The sequence below is a fragment of the Aethina tumida genome, chromosome 4, assembly GCF_024364675.1.
Source record: "Aethina tumida isolate Nest 87 chromosome 4, icAetTumi1.1, whole genome shotgun sequence".
NCBI lineage: Eukaryota > Metazoa > Arthropoda > Insecta > Coleoptera > Nitidulidae > Aethina > Aethina tumida.
Genome location: NC_065438.1, coordinates 1,950,079 through 1,974,972, shown reverse-complemented (window position 1 = coordinate 1,974,972; position 24,894 = coordinate 1,950,079). Strand labels below are relative to the sequence as shown.

Genomic DNA, 24,894 nt, shown 5'->3' with positions numbered 1-24,894 from the left:
TTTCTTTAGTTTCAAATGTTTATTTAAAACAATAAAACAACTTTTAATATTTGGTAAAATGATCATTAAAAAGGAAAAGGTGTGGTAATTAAAGACGAATTAGGTATAATATATACGTTTATTATTAAATTTCACAATTTAAATTTCAAAAATCACTCAATCATTTGCTCGTGTAAATAATCATATAATAATGTAATGTCTGTAAATATGATTTTCTCTAAAATACGTACGTCTTATCTAAAATTATACAATAAAACTTAACACAAAGGAATATAACTTAACATTAAAATACATGTATATGAATACTCTGAAAAATATATTATATAAATATTCTAAATGTAATTCAATGATCATGATCAATAATAAAAATAAAATGAAAGACACAGAGGTAATGAAATCAGTTGTCTATATCTAAACTGCTCACAAACTAATGCTTAGTTCTTTTATAAACGTAGGAAATAAGTATTTACAATTCAACAGATCGTATATGATACAAAAGCTTACAAGTGTAAATAATCATGCCTCCGCATTATAAAAAATTGCAATTAATCAGCTTCCAAACTACCCCTCTGTTGTTTCAACCCGTCTTCAACAAACAACACGGTAATTTGAAAACGCAACAGCGTGAGGATAATATGATTACGATTTATGGCAGGTTCGTCATCCAATTCAGTTTTCTTACCCGGGAAAAAATAGTACAAAGGAAAATAAAGTACAAAGTAGAATTAATATGGCTTTTAAAAATATGGTAAAACTGTACAGCCTCAAGATTTTACACAAAAAGTACTCGTAACTCATTAATTTGGTTGACGAATGGTTTGAACGAGTGACTAGGACTTCCATTAACAAACTGCAGCTATTTAATGTTATGTAATCATTTGCCTTTGTTACGTATCGATCACTTTTTATGTAAAATCCGTCCCGTACCGACTACAGTTCTATGTAAAGGTAATGTAGCGCGTTACGATGATCTACAAAATTTTCATTTGGGTTCTGAGATCACTCGTTTTACACATAATTTTCATTGACTCAGTACGTACGCCCATCATCCCGAAACGTCGAACAATAAGCGCACTTATGTACACACAAATTTATTGCCATTTTATTTAAGTAATTTGAATCTCCGTTGCGAAGTGTTTCAGTTGCTTCTGTGACCACCATTTCTTTCTCTCCTCCTTTCACTCTCTTTGTCTATAGTTATGGCTAAATGTTGGTAGATTAAGCTTATAAATAAACATAACGAAACATGTCAGATAGTTCTCTCAATCAGCGGGGGGGCGCCCTAAGATACAGATTTTGTTGCGGGTGCCTCTCCGCAAAACTACTCTACTAATAATCTCATCAACAATGACAACAAACACAATAACATTCAACTCTATAATATGTATATAATTAAACATCTCGGTCTTAAAAATACTTATATATAAATAAATTATTTTAGTAGAAATAAAACATTTGATTGCTTATACTGGATGCGTATATATATAAATAATGATTTTCCAGTCAAAACGTACCCATCAACTGATACAAACCGTTTTAAGGGGTCTTCTTGTTTATATAAGATGACTTGAGGTTCGTTGTTTCTTTGGGTACAGTAATACAAACACAGATATAGCTCGATTGATCTTACAGTTAGATCAGTTTGAGAAGAAGGCTGCAAATTACGATTTCCTTGTCGAAGCAAAACGTAAAGGCAAATTGTCATTTCAGCTTGGGGGGCGTCTACAGTAAAAATTTAAAGCCTTATTCTTTGGATAATTTGTATGTGTTAACACGGAGGGGGATTTCATCCCCGTTACAAAATGAGGCCTCACGTTCGCCCGATGCGGAACATCGTACTTTTGAGCAAACGCAAAAAAATATCAATTAATTGTACTGTAGTGCAGTATGAGATCTGGGGGGCGGGGGGCAAACCATCCACGATTCATGTCCAATCCTTTATATAGAACACAATGTTGGATTTACGTACTTCAAAGCACAGTGTTAATTGTAATTCAATCGCCGAATCGGCTGCACGCCTTTTTCCACTTGCACTGGGTGCACCATTGTTCCCTGTGCTCCATACCGTACACCTTGCGGCACTTCTTGTTCTCACCGCGCACACGACGCGGCGACACCGGCATCTTGGGGCTGTTCGGCCTCATGGAGAGCTTGAGGAGCTTGTGGGGCGACTGCGGCACCATCGGGGGCGCGTTGAGGAGATTGCGGTAGTTGCCGACGATGGCACGCTGGTAGTCGGGGTCCTCGTGCGGCGGACGGGCCATGTCTCTGTGGGAGAGGGTCGGAGCCGGGCTGGTCTGGCCCACCTCCAGCTCCGTGTAGTAGAACTCCTCCTCGTTCTCGGCGCACAGTTTGTCCCTGCAAAGAGGAGGCATGCTTTAGTGGACGTTTCTTAGTAAATTTTATCGAGAGGCAACAACTGGCGTCGCCTTCAAAGTGCTAAACAATGAAGTAATAAACAAAAACAAGGATAAAATCAAAATCAACGAGGCTTCTAGTTGATAACAAGCCACGACAACAAACAATAAATTACTCGTTGTCGCAGCTAATTGCTTAAAATTACTGCGACGATCAATGACGATTTATACTAATAACTAATTATTTTTGTGCCGCATACACGTGTCAATTTAAAACACAAATATTTGTTCTAACAACGCGAAGACCTTCGCTTGGATCGGTGTGCGTAACACAACAACATAATCGACGTCGTCCTCCAAAATACGGCTCAGCAATTCGCTTCCCAGTCGTAGTTTTTAACGGTGCATTTGAATTTCAACTCGCCTAGCCTCTTGTAAAATTCATCGCACAAATCGCATCCGATTATATTAAAACGTCGTAACGGAATTTCGGCGGTTTCATGGCCACCGAAAAAAAAAAAAAAATATCATACCTGCGCACACACAGCTGATCCGCCTTTTATAACGGTCCAAGGTTGCTTGGCTCAACCTTGCGGCCCGACGAAATTCAATTCGGACGGATTTTTACATCCTACTGCTACTAACTGAGCCGTTGTGGCAAGTAACAACTGTAATGTGCCACTTCCTGGTCTTCGTGTGCACGAGCTTATCGGTGAATCACCATTTTCGGGCGGTGGCTTGTTGGACAATTAAACCTGAACATGTTTGTGGCTCTTGGAGGCAATGAGTAACGCAGGTTCACACCGAAAAACCAATTAAGTTTCGTTATTGGTGTGCCAATAGGTCCGGTATTTTGGGCGGCCAACGGTTGATTGACCTTTAATTTAAACGATGGGCGGACCTATCCCAAAAGTAGCAAAAAAACATATGCAAATTGCAAATTTAATTAAAACCGTTGAGGTTATTATCATATACTTTTTAATATAGAAGATTACGGATCTACCTTCATCTAATTTTTGATAGCAAAAGTTGTCTTTCTTCTTCAAATCATAATAGGAAGCTTCAGGTTGGCCAATTCCGAAGATTAATCCATTTTTGATTCTAAATCATGGAAAGAAGTTTCCAGTTTTGAAGATTAGTTCATTTATAAACTTGTTTTAAGTTCTTCCTGTTTGTTTTAGTGGTAAAAATTCCCTTTCTTCATCAAATTATTGGAGAAGCTTCAAACTGAAGACGGTTTAATTATCAATTTTGAAACTTAGTACATTTATTAACTTATTTTGAATTCCTCCTGTTTGTTTTGGTAGCAAAATTTTCTTTTCTTCATCAAGTTATTGAAAGAAATTTCAAACTGAAGACGGTTAAATTATCAATTTTGAGGCTAGTTCATTTAAAAACTTGTTTTGAGTTCTTTCTGTTTCTTCTGGTGACAAAAATTCCCTTTTTTCGTCAAATTATTGGAGAAGCTTTAAACTGAAGAAGATTTAAGTACCAATTTTGAAGCTAGTTCATTCATAAGCTTGTTTTGAGTTACTTCTGTTTGTCCTGGTAGCAAAGAATACCCTTTTTCATCAAATAATTGAAAGAAATTTCAAACTGAAGACGGTTGAATTATCAATTTTGAAGCTAGTTCATTTAAAAACTTGTTTTGAGTTCTTTCTGTTTGTTCTGGTGTCAAAAATTCCCTTTTTTCGTCAAATTATTGGAGAAGCTTTAAACTGAAGAAGATTTAAGTACCAATTTTGAAGCTAGTTCATTCATAAACTTGTTTCGAGTTACTTCTGTTTGTCCTGGTAGCAAAAAATACCTTTTTTCATCAAATTATTGAAAGAAATTCCAAACTGAAGACGGTTAAATTGTCAATTTTGAAGCTAGTTCATTTAAAAACGTGTTTTGAGGTCGTCCTTTTTGTTGTGGTAGCAATAATTTTCTTTCTTCATCTAATTATTGAAGGAAGCTTCAAAATGAAGATGAATTAGTGATCAATTTGGAAGCTAGTTCATTTATAAACTAGTTTTGTGCTCCTCCTGTTTATTGTGGTAGCAAAAATACCCTTTCTTCATCAAAGTATTGGAGGAAGCTTCAAACTGAAGACTGTTTAATTATAAGTAGTGAAGCTTAGTTAGTTTTTAAACGTGTTTTGAGTTCCTTCTGTTTGGTGAATTAAATTTATGAATCCTCTGTTAATCACATCACTATTTACTATCAAGGACAGTACCGAATTTATAATTATGTTCTATTGCGTCACACTGGTAGTAAACTAAATAACTGACCAACCGAATTTGGGACTCACAACTTGATCTCAGTCCCAATAATATCTATTTTTAGTAATTGTTAGGTTAACAAACTCCCATATTTTAGATTATTTCATCCGCCAGCGACTCAATAATTTGGTCGAAACAGTAAACATACACAAAATAAGGGAATCGAATCTATTTTTAAACTGCACGCGTGGCTGAAAAATGTCAATACGTGGTACATGTATAGGTTCCAAACACATAACAAATAATTGTACGATATCAGTTCGCCAAATAACAAAACACCCACCGAGTTAAACGGGCCTACGTGCATCGGGACACAAGGGCCAACAAGGGTGTGTGTTTATATGACTCGCAGGTAAAAAATTCGGTTTATATTTTTCCTTTGCCGGTCTGCGTTCCGTGGGCACCGTGAGTCAGGAGCGGGAGGTCAGACGAGGTCGAAGACGGGGGGTTGTTTTATTTTTGTTGGGCAAGGTCATTTGCCTAATGCTTTGTTTGAAATACACAACCACCGACACTGTTACTGATCCCCCGTTCGTCGTTGGTACTATTTCCATCACAAAACCATTATCTCTGTGTGTCTATTAATTTAATATTTATTGATTTTCGATTTCTACATCTGTCGAGGCCGTAAATAAGTGTGGCAATTTAGGAGGGATTGATGTACTGAAATTGTTAATTGATTAAGCTGGTGTTAAATGGGGCCAAAATGATTTCAGCTCACAGAACAGATCAGTGAATTGGATTTACATCACCGAAGCCCAAACAACACATGCGCCGTCAGTGCGGGATGCACAAGGCTAAATTTTTTAGGTGTGACGATACTAAAAATTGCCACAGCCAGATAAAAAAGCGACCATTGAAAACATGTCCGAGTGCCAAGCGGGCTTAAATTGACCAGCGACGATTTGATTCAAAACATTCTTGATGTAGTATCTAGTCAAGGTTTGCGTGTGCAGCACAACAAAATTTTTCGGTTGCTCAATCGAACTAAAATTAAACAGATACAAACACACACACAGGCTCGTCGAGAACAAGGTTAGGTTCGGCGAGTACCGGGTACTGAACACGTGGGATTTATTACATTACGTACAAACAGTTTTGGGGAACACACAAACTTATCACAATTTCGACAGACAATACTCATATTTTAGACCTTGTGGTTGTTCCTTGTAGTACCAAATTGTACTATTTATAGCTGCAGGATGTGTGGCATACTTTTTACCATTAATCTTAAGGTTTAAGGTCACCATAATTTGTGTGGTGAACAATTTATAGTGAAAAGTACTGGAGCAAGTACTGGAAAAGCCCAACTACAGACCTACAATGTTGTAATTTATGTAAAAAGTATAATTTCTCAGTTTTTACGGTACTTTCATTTATAAATTAAATAGTACACCGAGAAAGTACCCAAAAAAATCCAATAACTGGGACTTCCACAATATAATTTACGTAAAAAATAATGAGTAGTAACTGTGAATGGTACTAAAAGCACGGGGGAATTCCCCCAACACTAAAAACCTAATTATATATAAACATCTTAGTGGAATTACAAAGTAATTACAAACAAATTAGCAATAACTTGTTTTTCCAACCAGATTCTTCAACAACAAAACGACATTTTTAATTCCAGTACCGTTGAAAGTAGATCCTGGAACGCTTTTGTTTTAAATTTCATTTTTAATACACCTGTAAAAAGCTTCAACTGCAGAAAAAGCCCATTTTTTATCTGTGGTGACAATGTTTGTACCGACCAATGATAAAAAATAGATAAACATAGGCACGTTAATTGACCAGTCGAGACAACTTTTTTTCCTTGGGCTTTTGTAGCACAAATAATTTTTTTGTTTGATGTAATTACGGCGACAACATGCAATAATATTTCGAATAACAGCCCAATTAATGTCGTCTGCAGTACGAAAATTCATCACATTTTATTTGGTGATTGTTTGTCGGGGAGTCACGAACCTTTATCTATTTAAATGCGATTGCGTGGGCGTGTTACGTCAAGGCCCAGAAAAAAAAATACTAATTTTAATACAAATTTTCGCGGGGTACTCACTTGAGATGCTCGTTCCTGACGTGCGCCTCAATGTCCTGGTTTGTTTGGGTGGTTTTGATGCAGCTCGGCCATGTGCATTGGTAGATGATTCGTGTGAGGTTCTGGAAGAAAATAAACACGTTTTTACGACTGGGAATTGTGTGGAACATGTGAAATTTATGCATATCAACGGTTTTAATTGGTTTTGTAATGTTATAATAAACAATTTTTTCATTTTGTCGCTATCTAAAGTACTGTAAGGAAATCACAATTAATCCAACGTGTATAAATTTAATTAATCCTTGATTTTGTAATTCTATAAGTGCAATTAAATGGCATTGTTTAAATTTTTATTGTGAATACACGTGTACAAATTTAGATTTGTGAAATTGTACTTTCTCAGATTTGTTACGGTTTTTAAAAGGAACTTACAAGTAATATAAAGATAAAATTAATTATGTGATAACTATTTTAAAAAGTAGAAATGCCATAAAATTTATTGCCTCCTTTAATGGTACTTGCTTACCGTACCATTAACCAGTATTGAATTGACACAAAAATATAGTTATGGATGTTTTAACCTAAAATTAACTGAAACACATGCACAGCCTCGTCGAGAACAAGGTTAGGTTCGGCGAGTACCCGGTACTGAACACGTGGGATTCATCAAAATTTCCTTGAAGTACTAAATTGTACAATTTATAAGTGCAGAATGTGGGGCATAGTTTTACTATTAATTTTTAAGGTCACCACGTGTGAACAATTTAAGTACTGGAGCAAGTACTAGAAAAGTCTAATAGCAGACCTATAATGTTGTAATTTATGTAAAAAGTATAATTTATAATTGCTGTCAGTTTCTATACGTCACAGTTTTTGAGGTACTTTCATTTACACATTGAAAAAGTACTGAAAAAATCAATTTACTGAGACCACAATTTATGTAAAAAAATAAGCTGTGAATGGTACCAAACAGCAACAAAAATGCTCGGGGTACTACCCTACTCCTAAAAACCTAATTAAGCAACTTGATAGCAATGAATTTTGTGATAACTATTTTAAAAAGTAAAATTGCAATAAAATTTAATGCCTCCTTTAATGGTACTTGCTTACCGTACCATTAACTAGTACTGAATTGACACAAAAATATAGTTTTTGTGCATGTTTTAACCTAAAATTAACTAGATACAAACACATGCACAGCCTCGTCGAGAGCAAGGTTAGGTTCGGTGAGTACCCGGTACTGAACACGTGGGATTTATTAAAATTTCCTTGTACAATTTATAACTGAAGAATGTTCGGCATAGTTTTATTATTAATTTTTAAGGTACTTCTTATTTTTAAGTGAACAATTTAAAAAGTACTGGAAGAGTCCAATTGCAGACCTTCTACAATGTTGTAATTTATGTAAAAAGTATAATTTATAAATGCAGTTTCTAGGTGGCATAGTTTTTAAGGTACTTTCATTTACACATTAAATAGTACATTGAGAAAGTACTGGAAAAATCCAATTATGGGAACTTCTATAATTTATATATGAAAAAAAAATCAGTAGCTGTGTATGGTGCTAAACAGCAATATAAATGCACGGGGTACTCCCCTAGTACTAAAAGCCTAATTAAGGAACTTATGTTAGTAGTAACATAAAAATGAAATGAATTATATGATAACTATTTAAAAAAGTAGAATTGCAATAAAATTTAGTATCACTTTTAATAGTACCTATTTACAGTACCGTTTCACTAGTATTGAAGTGACACAAAATTATTTTATGTTATTCAAAAGTATTCTTCTAAAGGAAAAGGCATTTTAACTCTGTTAATATTCTAATTAACATCAAATCAATCAACATCAAACCCAATGCAAATTATTTAAACTTGAAAACATCAGAAAATTTAGATGCAGATATGTTTAGGGAAAGAATTGACGTAAATGTAGGATTGAAAGGAAGAGACATTTAGACTTTATTAATATTTTAACAAACAACAAAGTGTCCAATATAAAAGCAGGAGTCGCCATTATGATACAGACTCAGACCATTATATTCATGTTTCGAGTGCAAGTTCCACGGGAATTTCAAGACAAAGAATGAATCCGAACGCCGAACGACGCTTTGTTGTTGCTCCATCCTTCTTCCACACAAAAACAATCCCCCCGGTGACGTAGGAAAATGGCGAGAGGATCGATATGTTTACAACCATCTCCACGTGTTCCCAAATCCCACTCCTTTAACATTGTCCGTTACGCCCGCATGTTGTGGAAACCACCATTATTAACTAACTAACTGTATGCACAGTTATTTATTTATTTATTGTTGAGTTGTTGAAATTCAGCCTTGTAAATGGGTTCGGTTCTTCCTCCGACCTCGTGCATCGGGTCCAAGGGTGCCGTACACCGACGATTTCGGTGCAACAACAAAAACCGTACATGTAGTCGACCTACAAACACTAAAATCGCCATTGATTAGAGAAGGTGTGTCGTGCCTGGTGTGGGTTCACGTGTAGCTAGGAAATTATCTGCGGGCAAGGCTACCCGTGCACGGTCGCCTGTAGTAACCGAACGAACGAGCTTAAGGACTGTAAACGTGGTGGTTTTAAGGTTCAAAGTTGGACGGATCCTTTGTCCTTGTCCTCCGTCACGGAGCTTGCAGCGGGACGATATTGATAACACTGTAATCGGCCGGGCTATTTTTGGAACCGGCAACACTTTTCCCGACTCCCCCAACTCCATTTCATTCACTCCTTTTAAGGAAAATCAGTCACTTCAGGTGTTGCAATGGTGTTTACCAATTTTTACGTTTTTTGGGTCAATGTTACTGGTACTGGTACTATTGCAGCGTGTTGGTCTAACTTCTATGCGCTGCTAATTAACATAAATTTGCAATTGTTGTTCGTCCGCATATTTCCCCAGCTTGTTTATAAGTCTTGTGTCCTTGTTTTAATTTCATTCTGGCCACTAGCGATGACTACAACTATAAATACTCGTTTGTTTATACGCTGAAACATGCGTGCTAATACGTAGTGTGTGTTTGTTTAGGTAAATCCGTATTTCTTGCTTAGATAACTACGTATTTGTATGACCAATGGTATCGGACTAGTTCCGCATTTCACGCACCGAAAACATCCCCGTTTGCGGTCGACTAATCGACTAGATAATTAACACTTCTTCTATGGTGTTTATTGCATGTACACAAAACAACCAGCACACACGTTTCCGGTGTTATGTTGTGAACAGGAAGCTTAATATGACGATTTGCTTTATTTTTCATGTGGTTTATCGCCTGTAATTACGCCAACACTCAGTCATTTTTTTAGGAGGGCACAAGTCATATCTCTGTATTTAAATTTACTAAAGACCATTTTCAAGTTTCAATAATTCACATTGGGTACTTTGATTTTGATTAGAATATTAACAGAGTTAAAATGTGTTTTCCTTCAGAAGAACACTTTTGAATAATAGAGGAATCCTACATGTAACTTCTTAGATGGAAGTTTTATCAGTACTACTCCTTACTCTTCGTATGTTGCCTAATTGTCTATATCCAAATTTACTAAGGACTATTTTCAAGTTTAAATAATTCACTTTGGGTACTTTGAGGTTGATTAGAATATTAACAGAGTTGAAATGTCTTTTCCTTCAGAAGAACACTTTTGAATGACAGAGGAATCCTACATTTAACTTCTTAGATGGAAGTTTTATCAGTACTATTCCTTACACTTCGTATGTTGCCTAATTGTATATATCCAAATTTACTAAGGACTATTTTCAAGTTTAAATAATTCACTTTGGATACTTTGAGGTTGATTAGAATATTAACAGAGTTAAAATGTCTTTTCGTTCAGAAGAACACTTTTGAATAACAGAGGAATCCTACATTTAACTTCTTAGATGGAAGTTTTATCAGTACTATTCCTTACTCTTCGTATGTTGCTTAATTGACTATAACTAAATTTACTAAGAACTATTTTCAAGTTTAAATAATTCACATTGGGTACTTTTATGTTGATTGGAATATTAACAGAGTTAAAATGTCTTTTCCTTTAGTTAGAACACTTCTGAATAACAAAAGAATACTACATTTAACTTCTTAGATGGAAGTTTTATCAGTACTACTCCTTACTCTTCGTATGTTGCTTAATTGTCTATATCCAAATTTACTAAGCACTATTTTCAAGTTTATTTAATTTGTGTACTTTGAGGTTGATTAGAATATTAACAGAGTTAAAATGTCTTTTCCTTTAGAAGAACTCTTTTGAATAACAGAGAAATCCTACATTTAACTTCTTAGATGGAAGTTTTATCAGTACTACTCCTTACTCTTTGTATGTTGCTTAATTGTCTATATCTAAATTTACTAAGGACTATTTCCAAGTTTTAATAATTCACTTTGGGTACTTTGAGGTTGATTAGAATATTAACAGAGTTGAAATGTCTTTTCCTTTAGAAGAACTCTTTTGAATAACAGAGAAATCCTACATTTAACTTCTTAGATGGAAGTTTTATCAGTACTACTCCTTACTCTTCGTATGTTGCTTAATTGTCTATATCTAAATTTCCTAAGGACTATTTCAAGTTTAAATAATTCACTTTGAGTACTTTGAGGTTGATTAGAATATTAACAGAGTTAAAATGTCTTTTCCTTTAGAAGAACTCTTTTGAATAACAGAGAAATCCTACATTTAACTTCTTAGATGGAAGTTTTTACTATTCATATGTTGCTTAATTGTCTTTATCTAAATAGTTTAATAACCATTTTAAGTCCAAATAGAAAGCATTTTTTTAAATATGGATGTTTTTCCAATAACGTCACAAATTGCAGTTGCTGTTGTTTCTATGCAACAAAACTATCTAACCATGCATATTAATAATTATGACTAAACCAATAAAACAAAATAAAAATGTGCATATCAGCAAAACGTCAAAATTACGAACAGAACAAAGGCTTTGGTTCCCAGAAACCTATCAACACAATCAGATATCTCGAATTAAAAAAAAATCCATTCGACTGAACGTATTCGAAAACCCGACTTTGCGATAAACGCTTTGTAAAAATTCAATGTCAACGTATTATTGGAGATAACGAGGTGGCGAGTACGTCAATCCCATTATCTCGCATTCAAAAACATCCAAGGTACAATGCCAACGGGGAACGAGGAATGCGGAGCTTTCCAACCGAGTTTATGGTATTTTCGGGAGAAATGGCAGGTGTGAATATTTCCAACCCTCGCGTACAATGAACCCGAGAAACAGGTAGCACACATTCGGCGCCTTCGGGTTTAACATCCTCCCCGCACACCAGCTGCATGTGGAAGCCCCAAAAAAGCTCTCCCAGGCCGCTTTTTTTTTCCCGAAGCCCGAAGAGACTGTGCGCGACGTCGCGGGTCATCGCGTCGGTGCGTGGACAACGAACGGTTTTCCGAAGGCGACGAAGGTGGTTTTTACGCGTTACTTCTGCGGGCACGTGGTGAATCAAAACATCAAAACGGCGCCAGCGTTGCCACGCCAACGGTCCGAACCGGTAAACATGCGCATCTCCCGAGAGCTGGCACGGCTCCCCGGAATCCTTTATTTTTTACCAGCTCGCGCAGATATTGGCGACAAGGTCCCCCGGGTCCGAAGTCCACCCAGATCGTAGATCGGACCGTGCGAAATTGGCCGCGGTTTGTTGGCTTTTTCTGGTTGGGGAGTTTCACCGGATCGGTTGGGACCTGTTGAACATGGCAACCACGTGGCATGGGTCCCTATTGCGATGTAAACATAACAGGGGCAATGTCCTCGATGCATGAGACCTGTGTTGGCCCCTCGCCCTGTCCCCCTTCCTCGCCTCCTCCCCTGAACGTGGCCATCAAAATACACTGCACTCTTCTCAGTGTGCCTTTGTGGCCGTGTGACGTCATCCCATCCATAGCTAAAGCCGTGCAAGGGAATTGTTGAATCGATCTAGGCTAAGTAACATTACTTGTTGTTGGTTCTTTGTTGCAACAATCGCAAGTGCAATTTCGTTTTTGCAACCGATTTGCCCGGAGGTGGTTTATGGATTGGTTGCAGCATCGGTGACACGTTAATCAACTGATCTGAGTTAATTTGCGGTTTCTCATGTGATTATCAAATTACAATTTTGCCCTCTTTGTTAGATTTGGGGGGTCCACACAATCAAAATATTTATTTTATATAAATAACTAACAATATATTTGTATAATAAGCCTAAAAACCCTCTTTGTTAGATTTGGGGGGTCGACACAATCAAAGTATTTATTTTATATAAATAACTAACAATATATTTGTATAATAAGCATAAAAACACGTGATAAGATAAAGACGAAATAACTGTGGGTTACCTACACTTGATAAAAAGTTTTAATTGTATTGTATTTATAAATAATAAAAGTTTTAAACACAAAGATTAATAATATTCCTTAAGTATCTAAAAAACTAGAACCTTATCTTTCAAATTGAGTAATCCTAAATTTTTGTTTAATAAACAAGTCAAGATTTCCATTGAATTGCAAATTTTTAAATCATGTAAATCAACAAAATTGATTTAATTAAGCAATTGAAATGTCAAATTACTAACTAAAGTATTGAAATTTTATGTGCTTATGTTTAAATATTTTATTTTTAGATGGTCAATATTAATTTCTTAACGAATAGGAACAAAAAGATTTTGTTCTTATCTTTCAAATTAAGAAATTCTAAATGCTTTTGAATTGGAAATTATTAGATTATGGAAAACTGGGTTAATTAATAAATATAAAAGTCATATTAACAATAAAAGTATAATAAAATACTATTTTTTAAGTATCTTCATACAAATATCAAAATCAATTTCTTAAGAAATTGAAGAAATAGAAAGAGTTTCGTCCTAATCTTTCAAATTATTAAATCCTAAATGTTGTCTTTACAAACAGGGAAGTTTTGCTTTGAATTAGAAATTATTAGATCGTGCAAATCTGTTAAAATGGGTTAATTAATCAATATAAAAGTCAGATTATCAATAAAAATATAATAAAATAGTATTTCTTAAGAATTTTCATACAAATATCTAAGTCAATTTGTTAAGCAATTGAAGAGATAGAAAGAGTTTCGTCCTAATCTTTCAAATTATTAAGTCCTAAATGTGGGGTTTACAAACAAGGGAAGTTTTCCCTTGAATTAGAAATTATTAGATCGTGGAAAACTGTTGAAATGGGTTAATTAATCAATATAAAAGACAGATTATCAATAAAAATATAATAAAAAGGTATTTCTTAAGAATCTTCATACAAATATCTAAGTCAATTTGTTAAGCAATTGAAGAGATAGAAAGAGTTTCGTCCTAATCTTTCAAATTATTAAGTCCTAAATGTGGGATTTACAAACAAGGGAAGTTTTCCCTTCAATTAGAAATTATTAGATCGTGGAAAACTGTTGAAATGGGTTAATTAATCAATATAAAAGTCAGATTATCAATAAAAATATAATAAAATAGTATTTCTTAAGAATCTTCATACAAATATCTAAGTCAATTTGTTAAACAATTGAAGAGATAGAAAGAGTTTCGTCCTAATCTTTCAAATTATTAAGTCCTAAATGTGGGGTTTACAAACAAGGGAAGTTTTCCCTTGAATTAGAAATTATTAGATTGTGGAAAACTGTTGAAATGGTTAATTAATCAATATAAAAGTCAGATTATCAATAAAAATATAATAAAATAGTATTTCTTAAGAATCTTCATACAAATATCGAAGTCAATTTGTTAAGCAATTGAAGAGATAGAAAGAGTTTCGTCCTAATCTTTCAAATTATTAAGTCCTAAATGTGGGGTTTACAAACAAGGGAAGTTTTCCCTTGAATTAGAAATTATTAGATCGTGGAAAACTGTTGAAATGGGTTAATTAATCAATATAAAAGACAGATTATCAATAAAAATATAATAAAAAGGTATTTCTTAAGAATCTTCATACAAATATCTAAGTCAATTTGTTAAGCAATTGAAGAGATAGAAAGAGTTTCGTCCTAATCTTTCAAATTATTAAGTCCTAAATGTGGGATTTACAAACAAGGGAAGTTTTCCCTTCAATTAGAAATTATTAGATCGTGGAAAACTGTTGAAATGGGTTAATTAATCAATATAAAAGTCAGATTATCAATAAAAATATAATAAAATAGTATTTCTTAAGAATCTTCATACAAATATCTAAGTCAATTTGTTAAACAATTGAAGAGATAGAAAGAGTTTCGTCCTAATCTTTCAAATTATTAAGTCCTAAATGTGGGGTTTACAAACAAGGGAAGTTTTCCCTTGAATTAGAAATTATTAGATTGTGGAAAACTGTTGAAATGGTTAATTAATCAATATAAAAGTCAGATTATCAATAAAAATATAATAAAATAGTATTTCTTAAGAATCTTCATACAAATATCGAAGTCAATTTGTTAAGCAATTGAAGAGATAGAAAGAGTTTCGTCCTAATCTTTCAAATTATTAAGTCCTAAATGTGGGGTTTACAAACAAGGGAAGTTTTATGTTGAATTAGAAATTATTAGATCGTGGAAAACTGTTGAAATGGGTTAATTAATCAATATAAAAGTCAGATTATCAATAAATATGTCATAAAATAGTATTTCTTAAGAATCTCCATAAAAATATCAAAATAAATTTCTTAAGAAATTGAAGAAATAGAACGAGTTTTGTCAAATTAAGAAATTTAAACTTTGTAAACAAGTCAAGCTTTTCATTGAATTGCAAATGATTAAACACTGGAAATTCGAAACTGGGTTAATTAATCAATTTAAAAGCCAAATTTTAACAAAAATGTAGTTGCATATGCACATCTTTAATTGTTTTCATTATAATACTTTTTTTAAAAACCTTCTTTCAAGGATCAGTATCAATTTTGTTATAAATTGAAGTTCTTTGTTTTTAGTTTTGAAATTTTGGCTTTATGAACAAGTAAAATTTTCAATTGAATTGCAAATTATCAAATCGTTATAATAATTAATCAATTTAAAAGCCGGATTATCAACCGAAATATAGTTGTGTATGCACATGTTTAAATTACAAGCGAACTTATCGGTGATCTTGAATTACTATGCATGTTTTGGGCTACTGCTTCCGAGATAAATCAATTCCTATTCATTGATGTTATCGAAATCCGTTTTGGTTAGGCCTACGCACCCGTATTACACGTTTTAAACAAATGTTAACCACTTAATTATGTGCATTAGTAATAAAAATAATATTTGGGAACGTGAGCATCAGTTGGGAGTTGCCAAAAGTTTTATAACGTCCAATATGTTTGCCATTTAACGCCGGGATGACGCAACCCTGTGTGTAATAGTGTTTGTAAACAGATTGTCACAAATGTCTCGATATAAATAGTGTCGATAAAAAAAACCTTAAAAACTAGAAGTCAGACTCGGTGCAAAATGGGTCGCAAGTGTGGAAATATTTTGGTGATTTTTGCGTCTCACATTTTCGATTTATATAATTGATGTGATTAATTAGCATTTCGGAAGGCCGACCGATAATGTGACGTGCGTTACGTAGCGGGAAGGGCAAAGATTATCATTTTAACAGAAAATTGCTTATTGTTATTCGAACAAGCTAATGGTCTATTATTTGTGACCGTTGGTGTGTAAAATGTGTGTTAAACTATGAATAAATCAGCGGACAACGAAAGTAATGGAATTTATGGGTCGAGGAATAATGTTTTGGGGTCGCGGAAAACGACGACGCTTAAGCCATTTTTACTGTCGAATCGTATTGGGTGCTTAATGCCGATAATATATAGTAATGACCTTTTGAAATCACGTTGACCATTTCGGTTCGTTGGTCGGGTCATGTTATTCAACAGTGAAACGTGTTTATGGTCGAATAACACTACCTGTCCTGCTGACTGCTGCCTACGAATATTTTCACCGAAAGTGCATAAATTTTTGTGTAAGAGAGGTCGGGAAAAGGTCAACGGTATTATTTTTATCGGGTTGTGTAAGTTAATAAATATACACGAGTGAGTATACACGAGTTTTTTCCAAGAGCGTAATTACTGTCATCCTTGTTTATAATCGAGGTGAAACAATACAATTTCCAGAAAGGGGAACGATACCAATTTAAATGCAAAATTATTAGTTTGCCTCTTTTCTCACAATACTAGTTTTAATTTAGTGTAATGAAACATGAGATAACGAAGTTTTATCATCATAATAACGTATTACGACAAAAAGCAACAACAACAATCTACTTTACCATGGAGCAGTTGTGCTAAATGGATTTATTCTTGCGATTTAATCAAATCAAAACCACTGATTCAAAATATTTATACATACAATACAAAAATCAGGCTGTTTACAAACAAATACAACTAAGTTTTGTCGACAACCAAATATTGTTTTGTAAGGAATATTTATTAATTAATACGTTTATGTACCTTGGAAATAACAACAACAATAATTCTAGAATTCAATACTTGACCAATGTTTTAAGTAAATATTCGTAGGTTCTCATGAAATCAACACGTTGTGATAAGCACTATATCAAAACATTTGTCTGTTTATATATTTAGTTTACTTTGATAGAACAGACAATGAATTATTAATGATCAAACAAAATTCTAAAATAAATTCGTTGGTAATAATCAACAATAGTAAAATAAGTAATTCTAGAATTGAAGTTTAAAATTTCATCACTGTGAAATCAATACGTTGTGATAAGTAATGATTCAATACATTTATCTGTCATTCTGTTTATAAGTTTATTCAATTTAATTTCATAGAAAAAGTGTCTGGTAAAACAAGTGCACAACTTTGTAATATAATATTGGTTTGTAAGTAAAACTTTCTGTTATATTTGGTGTTTCTAGAATGACAATAACAACAATAATTCTAGAATTGAAAAAGAATGAAATTGTCAAGTGTACCAAACGTGTGTCCATTAATAAGATTTTATGAAAACAAAAGGTTTTGATAAACACAAAAGCTAAATAGAAACATTTCTAGAAAAGCTAATTAATTGTTCAAAAACTTAAAAATCAAACGAAATTCAAAAATAAAATCGTTGGTGACAGTCAAATATTGATTAGTAAGTAAAATTTTGTTATATTTGATGTTTCTAGAATGACAATAACAACTATAATTCTAGAATTGAAAAAAGAGTGAAATTGTCAAGTGTTTTAAGTAGATATTCATTCATAATATTTTATGAAATCAAAACGTTGTAATAAACACTGATTCAAAATTTTTGGTAAGCTTAATAGAAAAATTTCTAGAAAAGTTAGTTAATTTTTAATAAATTTAAAAATCAAACGAAATTCAAACATAAAATCGTTGATGACAACCAAATATTGTTTAGAAAGTAATATTTTCTGTTACATTTTATATTTCTAGAATGACAGTAACAACCACAATTCTAGAATTGATAAAGAGTGAAATTGTCAAGTGTTTTAAGTAGATATTCGTTCATAATATTTTATGAAATCAAAACGTTGTAATAACCACTGATTCAAAATTTTTGGTAAGCTTAATAGAAAAATTTCTAGAAAAGCTAGTTAATTATTGATAAATTTAAAAATTGAACGAAATTCAAACATAAAATCGTTGATGACAATCAAATATTGATTAGAAAATAATATTTTGTTACATTTTATATTTCTAGAATGACAATAACAACCACAATTCTAGAATTGATAAAGAGTGAAATTGTCAAGTGTTTTAAGTAGATATTCATTCATAATATTTTATGAAATCAAAACGTCGTAATAACCACTGATTCAAAATTTTTGGTAAGCTTAATAGAAAAATTTCTAGAAAAGCTAGTTAATTATTGATAAATTTAAAAATTGAACGAAATTCAAACATAAAATCGTTGATGACAATCAAATATTGATTAGAAAATAATATTTTGTTACATTTTATATTTCTAGAATGACAATAACAACCACAATTCTAGAATTGATAAAGAGTGAAATTGTCAAGTGTTTTAAGTAGATATTCATTCATAATATTTTATGAAATCAAAACGTTGTAATAACCACTGATTCAAAATTTTTGGTAAGCTTAATAGAAAAATTTCTAGAAAAGCTAGTTAATTATTGATAAATTTAAAAATTGAACGAAATTCAAACATAAAATCGTTGATGACAATCAAATATTGATTAGAAAATAATATTTTGTTACATTTTATATTTCTAGAATGACAATAACAACCACAATTCTAGAATTGAAGAAGAGTGAAATTGTCAAGTGATTTAAGTAGATATTCATTCGTAATATTTTATGAAATCAAAACGTTGTAATAAACACTGATTCAAAATTTTTGGTAAGCTTAATAGAAAACTTTCTAGAAAAACTAGTTAATTATTGATAAATTTAAAAATTAAACTAAATTCAAACATAAAATTGTTGATGACAACCAAATATTGATTAGAAAGTAATATTTTGTTACATTTTATATTTCTAGAATGACAATAACAACCACAATTCTAGAATTGAAGAAGAGTGAAATTGTCAAGTGTTTTAAGCAGATATTCATTCATAAGAATATACGAAATCAAAACGTTGTAACGAACACTGATTTAAAGTATTTGTTGTTTTAGTAACGTCGTAGTGTTTACGAACAAATTTAGTTTAGTTTAATATAAACATTTCCTAGAAAAGTAAGTGAATTGTTGATAAATTTTATGATCAAAGGTAATCAAATATTGATTTGTAAGTAATAATTCTTGTAAAGTTCGGTGTTTCGAGAATAACATTAACAACAATTCTATAACCGAAGAGTGAAATTGACGACTGTGCGTCGGCAGCGAACGCAAATCGCAGGTGGCTGGATGAAGGCCGTTCACGTTACATAAATCTGTTTAATTCTGATTTTCTATAAACAGCACCGGCCGGGTGCGCCTTTCGCTTTCGACCGGCCGAGGAACGATTGTTTTATGACTGTTGTGTGCACAAAATCAAAACACCGATACACACGTAAACGCGACCCGGCATTTTCTAAAACCTATTCACCGGGAGCTTTCACTTGGCCAAGTCGGAGAATCGAAATGGATCGGCTGCATGAAGGTCGCTGACTTTGTAGATTCATCCCAAGTGTGGGTTGTCGACCTTCCTCTCCATCCATGCAACCATCCGAAGGGTAACTTTAGAGGCGAGAGGCAATTACTTTTTTTTTTCGCCGCATCTTCGGCTACGGATTAGTCCGGGAGGGTAAATAGTGGCGGGTTCGTTACTACGTCGAGTGGAGTCCCCGAATTATTCAAGTGTATGTTTACTCGCTGCGTTTATGCATTGTGTTGGTATGGGCTTAAGATGTATTCAAAGATATTACGGCCGGCGACTGAAAGAAGTCGATGAACTCGCGGTGATTCAGGTAAACAGAAAATTTGCCCGAGAATACGAAGTATCATGGATGTTTATAAGGATTGAGTTTACTAAGCTGTCTAAAATATGGTGAATCCAAAAATGAAGTAACTTAATAAATGAAAGTAAATGTAAATGATAAACTACTACAAGCAAAAAGTTGTTCTTAATGTTATAATAGGCACTAAGGGAAGAGTAATGAGCTAAAACCAATTATTTATACTCAAACACATCTATAGCATCTTAAGCCAGCAAAATAGATGATAAAATTTGGTGGAAGAAGGCAAGAAGTATCTTGGAATGGCCTTGAGTCTCTCCCAGAAAGGCTGAGGTTAGTAAACTAAGCAAAAAATGGCCAATCCAGAAATGAAGTAACTTGATAAATGAAAATAAATGTAAATAATACACTACTAGAAGCAAAAAGTTGTTTTTAATGTTATAATAGGCACTAAGGGAAGAGTAATGAGCTAAAACCAATTATTTATACTCAAACACATCTATAGCATCTTAAGCCAGCACAATAGATGATAAAATTTGGTGGAAGAAGCCAAGAAGTATCTTGGAATGGCCTTGAGTCTCTCCCAGAAAGGCTGAGGTTAGTAAACTAAGCAAAAAATGGCCAATCCAGAAATGAAGTAACTTGATAAATGAAAATAAATGTAAATAATACACTACTAGAAGCAAAAAGTTGTTTTTAATGTTATAATAGGCACTAAGGGAAGAGTAATGAGCTAAAACCAATTATTTATACTCAAATACATCTATAGCATCTTAAGCCAGCACAATAGATGATAAAATTTGGTGGAAGAAGCCAAGAAGTATCTTGGAATGGCCCTGAGTCTCTCCCAGAAAGGCTGAGGTTACTAAACTAGCTAGAAAATGGTCAATCCAGAAATGGAGTAACTTGATAAATAAAAATAAAAGTAAATGATAAACTAGTAGAAGCAAAAAATTGTTCTTAATGTTATAATAGGTACTAAAGGAAGAGTAATGAGCTAAAACCAATTATTTACACTCAAACACATCTATAGCATCTTAAGCCAGCAAAATAGATGGTAAAATTTGGTGGAAGAAGGCAAGAAGTATCTTGGAATGGCCTTGAGTCTCTTCCTGAAAGGCTGAGGTTACTAAACTAGCTAGAAAATGGTCAATCCAAAAATGGAGTAACTTGATAAATGAAAATAATAAAAATAACCAATTATTTATACTCAAACACATCTATAGCATCTTAAGCCAGCACAATAGATGACAAAATTTGGTGGAAGAAGAGAAGAAGCATCTTGGAATGACTTCATTTGAGTCTCACCCAGAAATGCATCAAGTGTAAACAAATCTAAATGATAAAAATGTGGAATCGAAAAAAGTGGTCGTTCCCAATGATATAATTGTTAAAAACATGGTAATAAAAGAAGAGTTATGATTTAAAAAACAACTAATTAGACTTAGTTGGTATCTTACAACAACAAACATGATAAATTATAAGTTGTTTTCGCAGCTAATTACTTGCAAATTGTTAAAACATCAATATTTTGCCCAATAAAGAGCCAAAATTCTCAGCACAAACAATACATCTGACACAACAGTAAAATAATGATGTGCCACCAAATTAATGCGGCAGAAGACACAGCATACGTTCGCTTTGTTTACTTTCGACATTAACATATTACACAATCATTATTTATTGTTTTGGGTGTAATACAATATTGTAGATAGATAACTGCGTAGCAACTGCCTTGATTTCCTGATCTTCTGAGACGCCAAGTCTGCCGCTCAAAGTGGCTGAGTCACTGCCAAAGTAACTGAACCGATTGTGAGAAAAAAACTGTCCGACATTAATGAATGGATGCTTCGTCCGATTTGAATAATCATTTTTACCTGGCACGATGCAGAATTTCTCTGCGCCTAACCCGTCCTTGACTGGCACGGCACGTGTCAATGTGAAACGCATTGCCATTAGAGAACTGAAAGTTGGAAACGTTCGAGTACATCATGGAGCACCGATGCACGAGATTAAAGTGCGTCGAAGGTCCATGTTCCCAATGGAAACAATCAGCCGACACGCGGTGCCAAACGAACGTCCGGACCTCTGAAAATAAGCGGGGCGGCTGGACGAGAAAAGTCACCTTTGCTGCCCACTGCGTCGTGTTCGTGTGCACACGAGATGCACGAGGCCCGTTACGCAATCCGGCTTGGTGGATAGGTTAGGTGGAGAAATGCCGGCCGGTTGCGAACGTCGAAATAATACGCCTGGCATCGGCAAGGACAAAACTATTTACGTACTACTATCAAGGTTCCACGCTCGCAACGCCGCACGGGCTTGGCTGGATCAAGACGTGCCCAACGTTACGGATATGTCGGAGCGTCGAGTCGGCTGGGCTGGTAAACAAACAATTATTGAGTGTGTTGGTTTGTGGACCGGCTCGTGCAAACGTTATCCTATTGAGCAATCGGCCGAGATCTTGCCAGAATTAAGCGCTAATGTGACATTAACAATGCGATATAAATAGACATCTCTCTTATCTGATGGCGACGACTTCCTGGTAAAATTGTCACGTTGATAAGGAATTTTCACTGGTCTCATTTATAATGTTACGAAAAACTAGCACACTATCTTAAGTCTGTAGTAAATGTCTTAAATTATCTTATCTCAATTATTAGATTTGGAAAAGCTACTCCACAAAACGGTTCCACCTTATCTTTAAGGTTATTGACTAAGCAACTTCAACCACCTTGAATGATCTTATCCAAAAAGGACTTATTTATCTTATTTACATACCTTTACAAAGATGGATAAACGTTTTTATATTATCTGAGGTTTTCTAGTTTCCAGTGACCTTTATTTCTTTGATTTATCTTATCAGTAAGAAAATTTTCTCTAATTTATATATAATATTTTGAATAGCTAAGCTACTTTTCATATTATCTTAGGTGTAAATGATTTCCATCTGTTTGAATTATCTTATCAAAGAGGAAATTTCATTTATTTCATCTGTAACATTTCGTAAAGCTACTCTACAAACGTTTCTACATTATCTGAGGTTTATTGGTTTATAATTGAATCATTGAATTATCTCATCAATATGAATATATCATTTGTTTTACTTTGAAAAGCTAATCAAAAAACGTTTTCACATTGTCTGAGGTGTTTGGGTTTATAATTTCTAGTCTGTAGGTGACTTCTGTTTTATTAAATTATCTTATCTATAAAGAAATTTCATGTAGTACTTCAAAATATTTCATAAAGCTAATCAACAAAAGTGTTCAAATTATCTGTAGTTTATTACTTTATAATGTCCAGCCTGTAGGTATCTTCTATCTTATTAAATTATCTCATCAATAAGAAAGTTTGATTGTCCAATTTATGGTACTTCGAAAAGCTTATCAACAAACGATTTTACATTATATGAGGTTTTTTTGGTTTATAATTTCCAGTCTGTAGGTCTGTTTTATTAAATTATCTTATCTATAAAGAAATTTCAAGTAGTACTTCAAAATAGTTCAAAAAGCTAATCAACAAAAGTGCTCAAATTATCTGTAGTTTATTACTTTATAATTTCCAGCTTGTAGGTGTCTTCTATCTTATTAAATTATCTCATCAATAAGAAAATTCGATTGTCCAATTTATGGTACTTCGAAAAGCTAATCAACAAACGTTTTTACATTATCTGAGGTTTTTTTGGTTTATAATTTCCAGTCTGTAGGTGACTTCTGTTTTATTAAATTATCTTATCTATAAAGAAATTTCAAGTAGTACTTCAAAATATTTCAAGAAGCTAATCAACAAAAGTGTTCAAATTATCTGTAGTTTATTACTTTATAATTTCCAGCTTGTAGGTGTCTTCTATCTTATTAAATTATCTCATCAATAAGAAAATTCGATTGTCCAATTTATGGTACTTCGAAAAGCTAATCAACAAACGTTTTCACATTATCTGAGGTTTTTTGGTTTATAATTTCCAGTCTGTAGGTGACTTCTGTTTTATTAAATTATCTCATCTATAAAGAAATTTCAAGTAGTACTTCAAAATATTTCAAAAAGCTAATCAACAAAAGTGTTCAAATTATCTGTAGTTTATTACTTTATAATTTCCAGCCTATAGGTGTCTTCTAGCTTATTAAATTATCTCATCAATAAGAAAATTTGATTGTCCAATTTATGGTGCTTCGAAAAACTAATCAATAAACGTTTTTACATTATCTAAGGTTTTTTGGTTTATAATTTCCAGTCTGTAGGTGACTTCTGTTTTATTAAATTATCTTATCTATAAAGAAATTTCAAGTAGTACTTTAAAATATTTCAAAAAGCTAATCAACAAAATGCTTCAAATTATCTTAAGTTCTTTAGTTTATAATTTACAGTCTGTAGGTGTTTTCTATCTAATTAAATTATCTCATCAATGAGACAATTTGATTTGTTCAATTAATGGTACTTCAAAAAGCTAATCAACAAACGTTTTCACATTATCTTAGATGTTTCAATTTATAAGCTCAAAGCTGTAAATATCTTCTATCTCCTTAAATTAACATAAATTGTTGTTTCATCAAAAAGCTAATCCATAAATGATTTTACGTTACTCTAGAAAATTTAGTTAATTATCTTTAAACTTAAATCACATAAGGTGTTATGAGGATCATATACATTTTACTGCCGATGTAATTTAATTTTTACCAGTGTCATCTGACATCACCGTAAACTTTATTGCCGTTTATCGATGCAGAGGTAACTGCTTCAAATCGTACACTTCCTGACACAAATAAATGTTATTGCATCCAGCTTAAGCTAAATAATAATAGCGGCGGTTTAGACTTTCACGTTTTAAGAAACAAAATAAAAGTATCAATTGCGGAGATCTCGTGGTTCGTCATGCGTGAGACGAGAATCTCGGTCCGGTCAAACGGCTTT

At 33.2% G+C, this 24,894-nt stretch overlaps 1 protein-coding gene across 2 annotated transcripts in view; it reads right to left on the bottom strand.

The window, feature by feature from the left end:
* Nucleotides 1–99: 99 nt before the first annotated feature.
* LOC109596372 (zinc finger protein 704) overlaps nt 100–24,894 on the bottom strand; it is a 42,394-nt gene continuing 17,599 nt past the window's right edge. For both annotated transcript variants that reach the window (XM_020011905.2, XM_049965898.1), the window contains 2 exons: nt 6,681–6,781; nt 100–2,358 (listed from right to left, as the gene is read on the bottom strand). In XM_020011905.2, the coding sequence (XP_019867464.1) occupies nt 1,995–2,358; nt 6,681–6,781 (465 nt within the window). In that variant the 3' untranslated portion in view covers nt 100–1,994. The remainder of the gene's footprint in view (nt 2,359–6,680; nt 6,782–24,894) is intronic.